This window comes from Mercenaria mercenaria, chromosome 3 (genome assembly GCF_021730395.1).
Source record: "Mercenaria mercenaria strain notata chromosome 3, MADL_Memer_1, whole genome shotgun sequence".
In the NCBI taxonomy this organism is placed as follows: Eukaryota; Metazoa; Mollusca; class Bivalvia; order Venerida; family Veneridae; genus Mercenaria; species Mercenaria mercenaria.
Genome location: NC_069363.1, coordinates 20424312 through 20443266, shown reverse-complemented (window position 1 = coordinate 20443266; position 18955 = coordinate 20424312). Strand labels below are relative to the sequence as shown.

General features: G+C 34.1%; 1 protein-coding gene across 1 annotated transcript in view; it reads right to left on the bottom strand.

The window, feature by feature from the left end:
• Positions 1-18955, bottom strand: part of LOC123525311 (uncharacterized) — a 54971-nt gene that overhangs the window by 18856 nt on the left and 17160 nt on the right. Inside the window, exons 8-10 of the mRNA XM_053539619.1 lie at positions 18686-18814; positions 17485-17616; positions 9131-9260 (exon numbers count right to left, since the gene is read on the bottom strand). Coding sequence (XP_053395594.1) covers positions 9131-9260; positions 17485-17616; positions 18686-18814 — 391 coding nt within the window. The remainder of the gene's footprint in view (positions 1-9130; positions 9261-17484; positions 17617-18685; positions 18815-18955) is intronic.

The window sequence follows — 18955 nt, the reverse complement described above, 5'->3', positions numbered from 1 at the left end:
ACATGCAGAGTAGATGACCCCTATTTATTTTGGGGTCACTTGATCAAAGGTCAAGTCACAGGAGCCTGAACAGTGACTTGAGAACCACTAGGCCAAGAGTGTTGAAACTTAGCGGGATGACTGGACATGCCAAGTAGACGATCCCTATTGCAGCCAGCCATCAGTGTCTCTTTGACTTTCGCTCCTGACCCCTATTGACTTCTTGCCTATACGACTTTGCATTGGGGGAGACATGCGCTTTTTTACAAAAGCATCTTCTAGTTTTTTTACTCAGTTTTCATGTATGAATAATTTCAAAATTAAACAAGAAATCACATGAAACAGGTTTATATTTTGTTTTTGATATGAAAAAAAATTGCTTCAAATATATTCACAATAATTTTTAGCTCATCTTAGCACAAAGAGCTCAGGGTGAGATATTTTGATCACCATCCGGCGTCCGTCCACGTTTTTCTTCAAACAACACCTCCTCTGAAACCATTGGATGGAAGTTGATAAAACTTGGCCTTGATGTTCCTTGGGTGGTCCTCTTTCAAACTTGTTGAGGAATGTAATAGTTATATTTCATCAAGAGGACATTCACTGGTAATACATTATCAAAATGCCCCCTTTTGAGCTGAGGTACTGAGTAGCTGCTAAAGAGGAGACAAAAAATTATTTAAATCAAAATGAACTGGAATTTTGAACTAAATGAACATAATTTGCAAAATACAGACCTAGTTGCATTACTTTCGGAACACCCCTCCTATCATTCCAATAACTTCATTTGTGTCTAACTGAGTGAAAAATTTCTTTGTATATCAGTATACTTTGCTACAATATATATACTGATTATGGAGAATTAACTGTTTAAACATTTTTAAAGAGAAATGTAAATTCACTGTAATAGTATATTCATGTTGCTGTTTCCAAATACCAAACTGAAATAAAGCCGTGTATTGCCACAGAAGCTTAGACCGTTGACAAAGAAAACATTACTTTTAAGTTCAATTTAAATAATGGCAAAGTTCTGGCGAGCTTTTGGCAAACTATTTATGCAAATTATACTCAAACGCAAAACAAAGTGTGCACTTTTTAAATTTGAATATTCTTAGTTCTAAAAGAGGTAACCGTCTACAATTTGCAATATACTTTGCTCGAAGCATGTACTATTGATTTTCCTTCAATTTTACCATAAAAACTGGGGGGTGTCAAGATAACTAGCGATAGTAGACATTTGCACGATTTGCACGTGCTGTCCATAGAAAATGTACATGTCTACAAAAACGTGTTTTGTCAGTTTTCTTATACCATTAGATTTCAAATCTATGCTGAATATAAAATGCCACGACTAAGTGAAACTCGGCGAATTGAAGCTTAACAATGCTTCAACGGGGTGACAACGTTACTTACGTCAACAGAACGTTTGGGTGCCAAAGTAATGTCATAATTCTTTTGCACCAGCCATTTCACTAAACTGGTCAAGTTGTGCATTAGATTCAGCAAAACTCGGGTGACAACCGCTACTCAAGAATGGGAAAAAATCCTCGTGACGTCATTCTACTGTTACGTTAGGTCTAAGCGTTGCCATATCAATGCTTGAATAAATAGCAGAGGTGTTCACACATGATATTTAAACAAAATAATGTTTGAGGAACAGGCAGCTTTTTTATCATCTAACAAGAAAGAGATTTACAACTTCCGTTTTTGACCCCTGTTAGCTTTGAATAGCCAAGAATCCCAATAAATGTCAAAATTTGGAAATGATCGAAACACATCAAATTTGCCATAAACCGCACTAAATTTTGGTACCAAACTTGACATACTTTTAGACAAAATAATCAACGTCGGACAACATAATCTACTTCAGTTGACGAAAACCTGAGTGCACACTTTCTTGAGTATAGTTTGCGGTGACTTTGCTGCAAACAATTATGCAAATTTGTTTGCCACAAATTTGCTGCAAACTTTTGGCGCTAAAGTAACAGGCACTGGATCTGGGTTCAGCCAGGGTCATAAATTGATATAATGTAATACATTATTCCTAGTTCAGCAATATATTTTCAAGGAAAGGCATATTTGTCTCTTAAATTGGCAAAAAATATCATCTGCTGAATATATTTATTGACGGTCGTATGCCGTACCGAGATATGTTAGACTGACCACCGTGATAGTGGTCAGTCAAGTGTATTCACGAAGTTTTCGTGCTTTATGGATTTATAAAATGTTTTTCATTCGACGGTCTGAACAGGTAGATGTCGCACATAAACTTTTCTCTTCTACCATTATGTCAAGGGAAATCGACAATTCTTTTTCCGCGCACAAAATAGACAACACTCCTAGTTCATTGTCTCAAATTGTTCAACAAGACTCATCAGGCGAGAGCAGTTTAGGACGACAGCCGTTTTTTCAAAGTTCTTCAAGCAGTCAGCAATTTTTGCAAGAAAGGGGACCACATGGTGACACTCGAGGGCATTTCGGTCAACTTGAAGGAGGCGCACGTGGCCCTATTACAGGTAAGCCCTCAGGGGATTGTGAAGGAAATGTTTTCGAAGCTTTAGGACTTTTTAGATGTTACTTTGACTGTCAAATTAGTGATTTAAAGAAACAGTTTTCTGTCGGTGCAGGCAGTTCGAGCAACACCAAAGTGAAAGATAAAGTACTTAAGTTTAAGGTTGAATCACACAGGCAGCAGTTTGTATTTAACAGCGACGTTTTTAACTTTGTTGAATAAATTATTGTTCATTCCGAGGATTCAGCACATGTTAAATTTCTCGCTAAGAATTTGCTTAAAAAAAAAAAAGAAATTGCAGTATAGAAATAAACTCATTAAGATCGCAGAAAATTCCCCTGGGGGCTGGGCCACGGTTCGCGAATACGGGACCCCTTCACTTGGTGATGATAGTGAAGACGAAAAGAAACTAAAATCTGCTGAAATTAAGGCTACTAAAAAGCTTAAAACTTCTCATGTCAGTAATGCTAAAAATTCTTTTAATTTCATGCGTTCTGGTGTCATGGACCCAAGATTGCCAAGATGGACCAAAGGTGGATCCTTTACAGTGTTTGACTGATTTTCATAGGAAAAGACGAGACTCGGGTATAGACATCCACTTCGCATGCCGGAAAACAGGCCATTCCGAAAAGATTGCTTATGGGCCAACTTCACCAACACGTACAACCAGTCTAACACAAAGTCTATTGGAAGAGGAATCGGTGCAGCAAACGCAAATAAATGATAAGTTTTATTTTCAGTATTTTGAGTGCGATACTTTCTTTGAAGTTCACGAAATTGGCTTTCAAGAAAAAATTTCTGACAATAGTATTAATGTCAAAGGTAGTCTTAAACAGCACTTACAGTACTGGAATAAAAATAGGGGCTTACAATGAAATAATTGATGTTTTGACTGAAGGCTACAAGATTCCTTTTTTCAATACTCCTCTGCGTTCTGTTAACTAGTCTACACTTAAAAATTTGGATTTTGTAAAGCAATCAATATCCGAAATGTTCAGTTGTGGTTATATTGTTCAAACACTTTTGTACCATTTAGCGTGTTAGGTAACAGTCTAGGAAAGGGCGGCTTATAGTATACTTTAGAATTGTAAATAAGTATATTTGTAATGAAAATATATCTTTCAAGGATTGGAAAGTAGTTTCCGAATATTTCCGTAGAGACAGTTCAGTTTTATATTCAAATGGGTACTATCATATTGATGTATATCTATCCTATCAAAAATTTTCTAGGTTTCTGTGTGGACAATAAGTACTATTGTTCTACTATAGTCCCTGCCAAAATGACCCAGCTATTCCTTTTGGTCCAGTTTTCTTTAAGCACAATGCTGAGAACAAGATTTTTGTCGTAAAAATTTGGAATTTAAGAAAACAACGAGACATTTTCGTCAGAGGCAGCCAGTCAGTCTTTGGATCAAGACGTTTTGATAATAAAATTTTGTCTGTGAAAATTTAACTTTAGCCTATATAAACACACATTTAAATAAATAAATAAACATATAAATATTTGCTGCTTTAGAAAATTATTGTCTTCATTTTCGATACTTTGAATACGTTTATTTCAAAATTCCTGTTATTTTCTGTTCTCTTTAGCGCTTATATTTACTTATATTTTCATAATTCGTAATATTCATAGCTGTCAATTTTGACAGGTAAAACACATTTTGAGATAGTCCCTTTGATGGAAACATAAAAATAGATTCATTTTCTAAAAATAAATGTAAAATACATGTACGAGATTGAGACGTCAATGTAGGAAATCAAATCTGACTTTTCAGATACACTGTTTTAGTTTTTTTTACAAACCAAACTATACATGTAGAACTAGTTATTTGTTTTATTCTGATTTGGAACGTGTTTCAAAATTGTGCAGGAGATGTCTAGTTTTTAACATAGGTGCCATCGAAACGAATTCGTTGCTGTTCTAGTAATATATTGAATGATGCCGCCTACATCACGGTTATGTAGGGCGAAGTCCTGTGTTATACAGGAATTCTTAAAAAATTCACATTTATAATTCATTGAATGATGCCGCCTGCATCAGTTATGTAGGGCGAAATCCTGTGTTATATAGGAATTCTAAAAAATTTCACATTTATAATTCATTGAATGATGCCGTCTACATCACAGTTATGTAGGGCGAAGTTCTGTGTTATACAGGAATTATTTTTTTTTTTCACATTTATAAATCATTGAATGAGGCCGCCTACATCAGTTATGTAGGGCGAAGTCCTGTGTTATATAGGAATTCTTAAAAAATTCACATTTATAATTTATTGAATGATGCCGCCTGCATCAGTTATGTAGGGCGAAGTCCTGTGTTATATAGGAATTCTTAAAAAATTCACATTTATACTTCATTGAATGATGCCGCCTGCATCAGTTATGTAGGGCGAAATCCTGTGTTATATAGGAATTCTAAAAAATTTCACATTTATAATTCATTGAATGATGCCGTCTACTTCACAGTTATATAGGGCGAAGTTCTGTGTTATACAGGAATTATTTTTTTTTTTCACATTTATAAATCATTGAATGAGGTCGCCTACATCAGTTATGTAGGGCGAAGTCCTGTGTTATACCGGAATTAAAAATCTTTCACATTTATAATTCATTGAATGATGCCGCCTACATCACAGTTATGTAGGGCGAAGTCCTGTGTTATACAGGAATTTTTTTTTTTCACATTTATAAATCATTGAAATGATGCCGCCTACATCACAGTTATGTAGGGCGAAGTCCTGTGTTATACAGGAATTAAAAATCTTTCACATTTATAATTCATTGAATGAGGCCGCCTACATCACAGTTATGTAGGGCGAAGTCCTGTGTTAAACAGGAATTAAGTTTAATTATCTGTAAATGTGTTTTCTTAAAGATGTTTTCTTATTGTATACATTTGACAGACGTTTTTCGTGTTGGTATCTGGCAAGAGATAGTTTTATTGATAACTCATACAGATCTGGTAGGACTCGGCAAAGATATTAAATAGTTAGTGAGAACATCTAAAGCTGACATTTATAAACAGTACACTTGTTATTTCAAAAGGTTTAATTGGTGTAAAATTTATAAATTAAGTTCTTTACCAAGCTTCTGGTATTTCTGTTGCATTGTTCACAAAAAGATCTTAGGTCAATGCAGTTATTTAGGGGTTTACCTTTGTACATCTAATTGCTGGGTTTTCTGATCCATGTAAGTCTTAACTGGTTCATGGTTCATATGGCAAGAGATGTATAATGAGAGAAACAGTAAGTTTCTGTATCGGGTTTACAATATGTAACACGTTTTGGCTTTACGTCGGACTTGATAGATGCTAGATTCACAGTTATGTGCCTCTTGAGTTTCGTAGGATTTTTACTCTTCGATAACTTGTTAGACTTGGAGGTTGCGATTTGAAATTTGACGAAAAACAGGTCAAAGTGACTATTATTTCAAGTAAAACTGATCTGTTAATGAAATTCAAACTGTTGTTATCGCAAGAACTGGGAATTTTACGTGTCCAGTGTAGATTATTTTTCGAAAGGTCAAGTATATCAAGAATGAGAACAAGCACGTTTTACACTAGAGCTATACTAGAGCTAAAGAGGTTTTACGGAGAAGCTTACCATGTTAGGTTTAGGCGCTAAAAACTTCGGCCTTCATTCCTTTAGAACCGGTAGAGTAACAAAAGCTGCAGTTGTTGGTGTCAATGACCGTTTGTTTAAAAATCACATTAGATGGCGATCAGACAATGCCAAAGATCATTACGTGCGTGTACTCGGCGATATTAAAAGGTCTATTTCCTTAAATTTGGGGATTTAGCGTTTTGTATAAACTTGTTTTTCTTTGCTCAAAAGTATGAGTATTTTGCTATGAATAACTATTTTAAAATATATTTGTATGTTATTGTAATTATTTTGACCTTTGTAGAAGAAAAATATTGTTTACATTATTTACAATGACAATATATTTTCGTTGTTTTAAATTTCTTAAGCTAAGGCATAATCAACTTAAACAATTGGCCCGTTCTTTTTCTGTCGATAAATACATCTACCTGTTTGTACCAATCCTATACATTCTTGCTTGTTTATTTCTGGTACGAATTTAAGTGAGATAATAAATAATTTATGTTTGGCCTAAATGAAATGAAGAGAAAACATAAATATATTTATTGACGGTCGTATGCCGTACCGAGATATGTTAGACTGACCACCGTGATAGTGGTCAGTCAAGTGTATTCACGAAGTTTTCGTGCTTTATGGATTTATAAAATGTTTTTCATTCGACGGTCTGAACAGGTAGATGTCGCACATAAACTTTTTAAATAAATAAAAAGTTTTATATAATTTGATCGAATATATTTCACATGTTATGTATATATTTCTATATGAATTTATCTGTTTCAGTAATGGTGATTTTCTGTTGCCATGGGAATTGAAGTATGTTCGGGTACGAAAGACGGGAGACATGCAAAGTGTGGTTGTGATTTATATACTACATAGTGAGTGGGAATAGTGGTTCGGGACTATTCACGTGATACCATTAATGTTTACGTGCTATTTTTTTTTCTTTTCTTATATGTTAAGAGACAGTGCAGCCAACGTTTCATTATGGCAATTTTTGTTGTTTTGTTGAACCATTATTCATGTGTGATTTTTGAATGTGCGAAAATGGAATAAATACATCTACCTGTTTGTACCAATCCTATACATTCTTGCTTGTTTATTTCTGGTACGAATTTAAGTGAGATAATAAATAATTTATGTTTGGCCTAAATGAAATGAAGAGAAAACATAATAATGATTTATCTTTTCTAAATAATTATACAGACAGAAATACAAATGTACGATATCAGTATGATAAAGTATGTCTTATGTTTTATGCTTACATGGGTTTGAAACTCTTTAAATATTTTAAAGGTTATGAAAGCTGATAACTGATTTGCAAAAATTTCCTCAGTGTGCAAATGTCTTCTTCACTAAATTATTGCAATCTGTTGTATCTGGTGGTATTCAGGTAGCAAACGTGTAAACTAAACAAAAGCTGACTGTTAAAAATCATTCAGTTTTTTGCTGTGTAATAATGTGAAAACTAACCTTACATTGCAACATTCATCCACAGAATTAAACATAATAGACTTCCGTGATTTAACCATCTTTTTGTAAAGTTTTTTGTTAAGTATGGATACAAAAAATATCCATGATAATACATCGTTGTTCAACTGCTGTTTGCCAGTTTGAAAATGGAGCCACACTCTACGCAGCCAATAAAAACAAAGAAGTCATGTGATACTGTTCTGGCAATCCTATGGCGAATTTTCACATCTGGTCAGATAAAAGATTATGGCGAATGTTTTGAAGACGAAAATATAGATAAAAGATTCTGGTGACGTTTTGGTGAACAAAATCATATGATAAAGTTTCTGGCGATGTTATGGCAAACTCTTCATTCAGTAAAGTCTGTGGTGAGTTTGCAGCAAAGTCACTGAACCGTTTGCCAAAAGATCGCCGCTACCGGCAAACTCCTGCAAACATTTATTACTCTGTTCTGGTGAACTAAAATACTTGCGGCAAATTTATCGCAACTTTGCGGCAAATTTGCCGCAAACTTATCATTTTTGTAAGGGATCACATTTTTAAACCAAAATAAGCAAAATAAATCATTAAAACAGTATCATTGCATTCACTATAATTGCTATAGTTATTATGCACTACACACGTGTGTCAAAATGGGTCGCAGATCTTTACTAATGACGTTGAATAAATAATTATATTTTCCATAGGCTTGTACAATTTATTCTGCAAAATTCTTTGGGTCTCATTGTTCATAATATATTTCATCATTCTGTCGAATATGCCGAAGAAGTGAAGTAAAATTAATAGATATTTCTTCAATTGTCTTTCAATACATCGAAGATGCGAAGGGCTGTCATTTGATTAAACTGTTGAACCATAAAGGTGTCTTGAACAATTTGAATATTACGAACTAGTTTCCGTAAGAAAAATATTTCTCCTACGTTATGTTACATGCCGCTTCTGTTCCATCATAGTAAATAATGCATATTGTTCATGTCCTTATTTATTGGCACAAACATATCATTTCAGACCAAATATTAGTAGGTTTAACGCGTATAAATTATTACATGCAAACTTCAGCAATGAAGAAATGAGCAATAATTCGTGTCTTAAAAGTATGAATTAAAACAATGACAAAAATGCCCAACCTAGTTACATACACCACCGACGCAGTAACCTTTCTTGCAATACGCAAATATATTCCAGCATCACATTCGTGCCAAATACAAACGTTCCCGTCACTAACATCACATCTTACCATGTATGTCTCATCTGTAACAAAGCAAAAAGTTCTAAAGTATTTAAGATCCAGACTGCGTCCAAAGCTGAAATCATATTTCCTCAAAATACTACTAGTATTCTCGCATCATTTAAAATAATCATAATCAGGGGATATTCTAAACACATATACAGTACCTTTGTTGACAAAACAGAACAGTTTCTATGTGTTTCTTGTATTCCAAGATATCCATCAAGTACCTCAATTAATTATTTGCTTTTACACATATCATTGAATCAAACAAAGTCTAAAATACACCAGGCTCAAATCCTTAAAAGTAACGCATAACTATTCAGTTTTGAGTCCTACCTTTTACATGCTTGTTCTATCAAACTTGTACCATATTTGCAGTGACACAAGCCGTGCACACATTCTGCATTGCTGTCTAACATACAGTCTTGACCATTAGGGCCCGTACATCTACCACCGGCAAATTCGTCTTGTATTTCCCATGAAACAACAAGTTAACAGATTTATTTTTTTAGGAAAATGAGATAATGTTCACTTGAAAATTAATGACAATGAAATTATTTTTCATCATGAATAGTATTGCTAGTTAACCTGTATATTAAATATACGAAGAATGTGTGTTTACAGTTACAAAGACGATTACTCTACATGTGCACGCACGCGCCCACGTACGCACGCATGCACATACACACACACACATCAATGTTTTAAGACGAGTTAATATAGATCTAATAAAGTTTATCCCGAAATTCAATAATATGGTGGAAAACAACGATAATATACACAAAATGCAAAACTGTAGTTCTTGTCGTCATAGCATCCACAGTTGATCATTCCCCTAAACACAGTGAAACAGGTGTAAACTATGCTGATTTATATGCGACGCTTAGACAAAACCGCGCATCTGTGCAAGTTTTGTACCGCTATTGACAGTGACCCTAACTACAATATGCATCCTATTTTCAAAAGCATTTTCCAAATAGACTAGTGTAGGGTGTTTAGGTATGATCTGAAATGTTAGTACACAAAAAATATGTTTAAAAAATGATTTTAACCATGCCTGCAGTTTCTCCAGTATGTACCTAGCCGAACATTTAAGACACGCCTGGTAACCAACAGAGCTACCTCTTTCCGAAGTATACGGTAAATCACTCTGTCACAATATCCGAGCTAGTGCATGTCGCGATAAGAACGTCAACAAAGATGAGTGTCATCATATCTTTTTTTTTTTTGGCATTTTTACAAGCATTGTATCGAATATCAAAAATCGGGGAATGGTAGGCGATGTAGATATGACTTAACTTTACAGAGAACTTAAAGTTTGCTAATTTATTCTTCTGCAAACTGATTTAGCAGTGAATTTGGCCGTTTCGTCATGAAAGCTCTTTCATTGTCAAATATTGCATTTTAACCAATATAAGAAGCAAACCGAGGAGGCGTACATAGCTGTAAAGTAAAAAATTTGCATTTGGAATAAAAAATACAAAAAAAGGGTTTTGAGAGTAAAAATATTCACTTTTTTATTATGAGAGACAGCTTTGTCGTGAAGGGGGAGTAAAGTCGCCAAGTAGATAGTTCTGTTTTCATAAGAGAGCTCTGTGTTCATAATTTTAATGTTATATTGAATTTTTTTACAATATCTACGTTGGGTTGTCCTCTTTTGAAATAATATGCAGTCACTGTTCCATCGGATACACATACGTATGAACTTGCCAAGTATTGTTTTGATAAATATTTTCATAAGGCTTTAATTTTGATAGTGTACATTCTGTTAACTTTTGCTCAGGTGAGTCATTGTGATGGCTCGATGTCCGGCGTCCGGCGTCTGTCATTGTCTGTCTGTCTGTCTGTCAACATTGAGCTTGTGTATGCCATAGAAGCTGTATTTTTAATTGATCTCCATAAAATTTGGTCAGCATGATTGTCTTGATAAAATCTAGATCAAGTTCGAAAATGGATTATCCTAAGGGTCAAAAACTAGGTCACCAATTATCAGTTGCACTGTCATATTGATTTTAAACAAGGTCATAAAAGGACCACTTTTATTTACAGGCGGCACATATTAGTGACACATGCGATGCTGGCGCTTTATGAAAAAAAAAAAAAAAAAAAAAAAAAAAACTTTTTAAACTGAAAATGCGCGCGAAACTTCATGCTAGCGAATTTAAATGATTTAAGTCAAACGCGTCTGATTGGTTCAGATAAAAGATAGATTGATAGAAATGAAATTTAGAATTTTAATTCGGCTACAGAAAGTTCTTAAATTTAGAATCCGATCATTTTAGTAATTTTGTCACTTACTGTATATGTAATTGAGGTTGCTAATTTAATGCGTACATTGTCAATACACGAAACGCATGATGATTAGCTTCAGCGTAAAGTTGCCGTCCTTTTAATTTTATTTAGCTAGTAAATCAGCATGAGGAACATCAAGGCCAAGTTTCATCATAAGGCTTTAATTTTGAAAAGTTGTACATTCTGTTAACTTTTGCTCCGGTGAGTGATTGTGATGGCTCGATGTCCGGTGTCCGTCGTCTGTCACTGTCTGTCTACTGTCAACTTTGAGCTTGTGTATGCCATAGAGGCTGTATGTTTAATTCATCTTCATAAAATTTGGTCAGCGTGATTGCCTTGATTAAATCTAGGTCAAGTTTGAAAATGGGTTATCTGGGGTCAAAAACTAGGTCACCAATTATCAGTTGCACTGTCATATTGATTTTTAACAAGGTCATAAAAGGACCGCTTTTATTTACAGGCGTCACATATTAGTGACGCATGTGATGCTGGCGATTTATGAAAAAAACTTTTTAAATTGAAAATGCGCGCGAAACTATCTTTTGTCGTTTGCGCGAAATTTCATGCTAGCGAATTTAAATTATTTCAGTCAAACGCGTCTGATTGGTTCAGATAAAAGATAGATTGACAGAAATGAAAATTAGAATTCCAGTTATACAGAAAGTTCTAAAATTTAGAATTCGGTCACTTTGGTCATTTTGTCAGTTATTGTATGTGTGATTGATGTTGTTAATTTAATGCGTACATTGTCAACACACGAAATGCATAATGTTTAGCTTCAGCGTAAATTTAAGTTGTCCTATAAATTTTATTTAGCTAGTTAATCAGCATGACTGTTTAAAACTTGTTTAAAACTTCAGATTTTGTATTTACAATGCTACATAAGTGGGAAAAGTGGAATAAACAATCAACACAGGATGGTTTTAACGTTTGTTTACTGAAAATAACCGACGTTTCGACTCTCACGTGTCTTCTTCAGGGTACATTTATATTCACAAGTGCATTTGAACGTGCTCGTACAATGATGAAGTCACAGCGACTCTGATATTGGTACAAAGTACATTTTATTTACCGGTACGTACAAACAAACTTGCCGTGTCCTCAACAAAAGTAATTATGGCATCATTTTATTCAGATTTGATTTTACGAGTGTAATACGTAGTGTAAACAAGTTTCAGAGCCAATGCCACCAAAGTTGGCGTCTTAAAAAATAAAGGGACCCTTGCTTTTCACAAGATTATTTCACGTATTACATTTTATCTAACTGAATTTAATTATTTTATAGAAAAAGAAGCACATCCCGATTCTAAGAAAATATAGCCCGCCCGCTTAATTAGGTGAAGAGTGAAAGTGCAGATCTATTGATCATGGGCTTTGAGTCTGATGCACCTGACTATTTCACAGTGTGTCTGAAATCATTTATCTTCCATCTATGACACAAAAATTAAAATGGAGAAGCTGATAGTCACTTGCTGAAAACAAGTTAGTACTGGTGCTAACTAATCTATGATGTAATGAGCTGCACACAAGAACAAAATATCCCGGAGATGCTACATTTGGTTGAGTTTGCAACAGCGTTTGATTCTGTGTCATTGAAATTTATGTTTAATGTACTAAGATTTTTCAATTTTGGTGGTGATTTTCTAAAATTGGTTCAAGGTTTTAGTTCGACTATTCATAGAATAGTAGGGCTATTGGACTCGCCCATGCGTCGGCGTCGGCGTCCGCGTCCCGATTTGGTTAAGTTTTTGTATGTAAGCTGGTATCTCAGTAACCACTTGTGCGAATGGCTTGAAACTTCACATACATATTTACTATGATAAACTGACTTATATTGCACAGGTTCCATGACTCTGTTTTGCTTTTTTACAAAACTATGCCCCTTTTTCGACTTAGAAATTTTTGGTTAAGGTTTTGTATATAAGCTAGTATCTCAGAATCCACAAATGGGAATGGATTGAAACTTCACACACTTATTCACTGTCATTATCTAACATGCAGTGTGCAAGTCCATAACTCTACTTTGCATTTTTTCAAAATTATGCCTCTTTTTCGACTTAGCAGTTTTGGGTTAAGTTTTTGTATGTAAGCTGGTGTCTCAGTATCCATTAATGGGAAAAGATTGAAACTTCACACACTTGTTCACTGTCATGATATGACATACAGTGCAAAGGTTCAATAACTCTACTTTGCATTTTACAAAATTATGCTCCTTTATCGACTTTTGTATTCATTCATTTGACAAGGCTGTTGAATAGTCAAGCGTGGCTGTCCTCCAACAGCTCTTGTTTACAAAAATGTTCAGTCTTTTGTAACTGTAAATGGTCATCTATCTATGTACATCGTGGCTGTCGCCAAGGCGATCCATTGTCTCCTTATCTATTCATCCTCTGTGCTGAAATACTTCTGCTTTTGATAAAACAAAATAAGAACATTAAAGGTATTAAAGTATTCAGTCAGGTTTTCTTACGGTCACAATATTCTGATGACACTACAGTTTTGCTAGATGGTTCAGCAAAGTCACTGAGAAATACTATAAACATGCTAAAGTTCTATGCAGAAATTTCAGGCCTCCATGTCAATGTGGATAAAACTAAAGCAGTTATGGATTGGTGCTTTAAGGAACAGAAATCACTGTATTTGTCCAGATTTGTCTCTTCAGTGAGAAATTACCTTTAAGTTGTTGGGAGTAAATTTTTCAACAGACTTAGAGGATATTGTACAACTGAATTTTGGCCCAGAAATTGAAGGAATTAAAACTCTCTTGACAATTTGCTCTAAAAGGATTTTAACTCCTATTGGAAAAAAATGTTTTGAAAACATTAACACTACCAAAAATTAATCATCTTTTTGCTAGTCTTTCTACCCCCTCGCGTGATATGATAAAGGAAATAGAGAATGTGTTCTTTAGGTTTTTGTGGAATAATAGCCCAGATAAGGTTAAACGAGATACAGTAAATCAAGACCGTAAGACTTTACAAAAGAAAGTTTCAGAAGTTAAAAATCCATTTTCGAAAAATGTTTTCACAGGAATACACCAATTACTTTTGGTAAATACTCCATCAAGTTGGGAAGATTTTCTTTCAGAACCCGTTTTTAATAGTCATAATTTTCATATAGGCAGAAAGCCATTTTGTTCTAGAAATTTCATTTGTAAAGATGTTTTTTAGTAAATGACTTTATGGGCAAAGGCGGAAATCTTCTATCCTTTGATGTGTTTCATGAAATATATAAAATAGAAGGAAATGACTTTTTACTTTATAATAATATCGTACCTGCAATCCGAGCTTATTTACAAACCTTACATGTTTCACATAAAGCAAAGAAGGAAAACATGCCATTACAACCTCTTTTGTCTGAAATTATTCTTACACAAAAGCAGGGATGTAGGTTTATTTACGATACACTTGTTGTAACGAAACACAAACCAATATCTCAGCAAAAATGGATAAATGAGATAAATCTTGTTAACTTTGATTGGCAAAAGATGTACAGTTTACATTTTAAAGTTACAACAGATCCAAAACTACTGTGGTTACAGTACAGAATCAATCTCGGAATCTTAGGAACTAACCGTCTTGGTTACAAAATGGGTATTGTTCATGATAACCAATGCTCCTTTTGTCACAGAGCTACAAAAAACTATTTTACATCTTTTTTTATGAGTGTCCATTTATAACCATATTCTGGTTAAATGTTAGAAGTTGGATTCAAAGTAAGTGTTCATCAATTACATAGGTGCAAACTGGACAAATACCGATACTTTATTTGGTAATCGATTATTTCCAGATGTACTTAACACTATCCTGATTTCATGTAAATCATATATTCATTCTTGTAAAATGAAAAATGTTTTGCCAAACATAGAAGGACTGAAGAAGAATATCAACTATTTATTTAAAGTAAATAAATACAATGCAGTTAAAACCTGAAAGTTACAGACTTTAGAAAATCAACGGAGAGATTTCCTCCCCTTGTTAAAGTAGAAATTCTTTGAAACAGAAATTATTGTTATCGCTATTATACCAGATTTATATAAATGCTCTTTTTATGCTACCTTTTATACTTTATATATCATAATATTGAAGGTCAAAGCGCTTCTATATTATTTGTATCAAGTTAAAAATAGGTTGAAGCCCACACCCTCCCCCCCCCCCCCCCCCCCCCCCAAAAAAAAAAAAACAAAAAAAAAAAACAACAAAAAACACCCGGTCACACAGATAGAAAATTCACGCGCTAAACCCCCTTGCCTTTCTATTTTCTTTCTCTTTCTATTTTTTATATATCCTTCGGTTTTTTTTCCTGGAGTACTTCTATAGTATTGTGTTCAAAGTATTACAGTAGCAACTGACAACCTTGTGTTACAAATCAGATTCCGTTCTCTTGTTTTTCTCTAACTCGATAAATAGTTCTATTGTCCTGATCAAGCTTTAGAAAATAAAAATCGGTGTACTTTATTATTCAATCACTTGCAAAATATATTTCTCAATACATAGAATGGATTTGTTAAATTAGAAAAGGCACGACCAAACTGTTATTAATAATAAGAAATATTATTATAAAGGTAAATTAAAATTTTAAAGAATGAAAATAACAAAATATGTTTTATTCAATTTCTTATTTTATCTGCTTTTTCCGTGTGGCAGTCTTACAAAGGGAAACAACTCAGTCAGAAAGTATGTATCATTAATAACAGCTGTTATCTTCCTTTAATTATCTTGTTTTGTCTACAAGCAAGGAAGTCCATAATATTAGAGCTTTTGTTTACCTTCAAAATTTTGCTGGCAATAGAATATACGATTATTGTGGTTGTTATTCACTGACTGTGTCATCATTTATTATGTACAATTATCTGTTTGCAATTCAACATTACTGAACTATTGATGATATTATATTATGTGAACTTGTAAAATGATGTCTTTTCAAATAAAATATAAATTACAAAAAAAAAATGTTAGTACTGGTGCTGAATCTAGAAGTTCTGGTTAAAACGGCACTAAATACAAAACAAGCAAAATAAATATTAGAAAATATAAAGCAATATGTATTTTGCTGTATAAATATAAAACGTGATATTTGAATTGAATCTCGTAACTGGACATAACTACTTTCCTGTTACATTCAAAACTGCTCAAATCTGTTAATGCAACGCAGAGCTATCTCCTTGGCGACATGACTATCTCCTTCACGACAAAGCTGTCTCTCACAATAAGAAGTGAATATGTTTACTCCCAAGCCATTTTCGGTATATTTTTTTTTCCAAATACATTTTATACTTTACAGCTAGCTCATACCTATTTGGTTTGCTTCTTGGTATCAGTTAAAATGTAAATATTTGACACCTAAAGTGCTTTCATGACGAAACAACCGAATTCACTGCTAAATCAGCTTGCTGGTAAACACCGCCACGACCACAAATCAAGAATAAATTAGCAAACTTTAAGTTCTCTGTAAAGTTAAACTATATCTACATCGCCTACCATTCCCCAATTTTTTATATTCGATACAATGCTTGTAAAAATACAAAAATATGATGACGCTCACCTTTGTTGACGTCTTTTAATCGCGACATGCACTAGCTCGGAAGCTGCGACAGAGCGATTTAGCGTATACCTCTGAAAGAGGTAGCTCTATTGTTTACCAGGCGTGTAAGACAACAATGAAAAACTGATAATACAATTTTAATGCTTCTCCAAAGAAATGTGCATGGATATTTATTAATATTCTGGTACAGAAGGAACAGTTAGGATTCGGTCAAAGAATGAAACTACTAGCATTTTGTTAAATAAATAAGTTCCGATTTTATGTCACTAAAACTTTATCGTTTCAGACTTTTTGAATAACCGTTTCATTGCTTTCTTGTGAAATAAGTATTTAAGTTCATGTAAGGTAGCGATGACCTTTGCAGTATTTGTGTACGTATGTATAAACTTATTGTAATGTATCTGCATCACTCTAAAAATCCGCTCCGGCTGGCTAAGTAAAGAGATCTTTGTGCTGCAACTTTTTTAATCGACCTGGAGGGTGGGGTACGGTCCACTGCATTATTGTACAGGATATGTAGTATTTTCGGTAGCCTGATTTCTTATACAGTGGCCATCTACCTTACATTGTAACCAAATTACCGTTGAATTTTAGTCGTTGGTTACGGAATTAAACAATTATATTGTTCTACCTATTTTGCTCGTTTTTTAAGATTGCCATTATTTGCACAAGACAGAGATTAACTCCGCCCCACCAGGTCGAATAAAACGCACAATAACATCCATCCTCGTGAATAAGTTGTCAACTTCTTTTGCAGAATAAGTAGTCACAATTCCATGAACATAGCCAGATGAATTGACAAACTCTCTAAAAACTGAACAATATTCTTTTAAAAAGATTCAGGTAGCATTTACCAGGTATGCAGACTCCCCTGGCGGGAGTAGAACTGTTTTTACAGACACATACTCCTCTCTTGCACTCGGCGTACTTGTCATGTTTACAAGTTTCCCCGTCGGAACCTGCACATATTCCACCCAATGTTTCATCTGGTACATAGAAAGAAATCATTTTTAGCTCATCAGATTTTTTTTTAAATGATCAGTTATTGTCATCACTTGATCGGCGTCGGTGTCGGCGTTGCCTGGTTAAGTTGTATGTTTAGATCAGCTTTTCTCTTAAACTATCGAAGCTTTTGCTTTGAAACTTGAAACACTTGTTCACCATCAAAAGCTGACTCTGAACAGCAAGAAACATAATTTCATCCTGCTTTTGCAGAATTATAGCCCCTTTTAGACTTAGAAAATATCAGATTTCTTGGTTAAATTTTGTGTTTAGGTAAACCTTTTCTCCTTAATGGTCAAAGCTATTTCTTTAAAACTTAGAGCAGTTATTTGCCATTCAGAGCTGTGTACAGCAAGTACCGTAACACTGCTTTTTGCAAGATTTATGACCGCTTTTGGCTTAAAAAGAATCTATCACATAGAGACAAAAAATCAGAGGAGCGTCTGCACCCGCGAGACGGTGCTCTTGTTTGACAAATGATATGTGCTCATGCACTTAAATAGAGTAATACTGTCAAATAATAATAAGAGTATAGGAAATACCAAATAATGTTTTACAAACACAGGGGTACGATTCATGATTATTGTCATTAGTTAAATTTATAATTTGATCACAGTTTTTAGAAGCAAGTTCAAAGTGAATGACAACGGTTTTCTTTCTTTAAGACATTCTATATTTGAAGCAAACAAAAAAAAAAAACGGGAAAAAAGTGATTTGCTTTCAATACGTCACATTGTCTACAAGTAATCTACAAAGCGGATAAAATTATATTTTAAGGACTGCACGTTGTTAACGTAGGTCTAAGGAATATGTATTTGTACCCTTTATATTTTACATATGGAGAGGAAACAAAAGTGTATTATATACAATTCACTTTCAAATAATTATTGCATTCATTTCCAAACATTCTATTTGCCTTCGACTCAGGTCCGCGTTGATTTAGTACTGCATAACAGACGTTTCAAGTTAAACTAGAGTACTCTGTATATTTATTTCTAAAAATTAATGTGTTAGATCTTCAAATTGCAGACGTTGGATGAGAGTCAAATTTACCTAGTATGCAAAATCCGGCTCTACGATGAGATCCACGTATACAAAAGCACCAACCCCGTACACAGATTGTGTTCTTGTCATATCGGCAGCTTTTACCTACGTTGGTACATAAACCTCCAGCATATCCTGCTATAAAACAAGAAATGAGCCACTCCATGAGAAAACCAACATTCTTGCATAAAAACTACTTTTTTCACTGGATCCGCCCATGTATTAACGGGAGAAAAATCGTGTGCAAACAAGGCAATTCACGTGCTGTTAATACCCGAT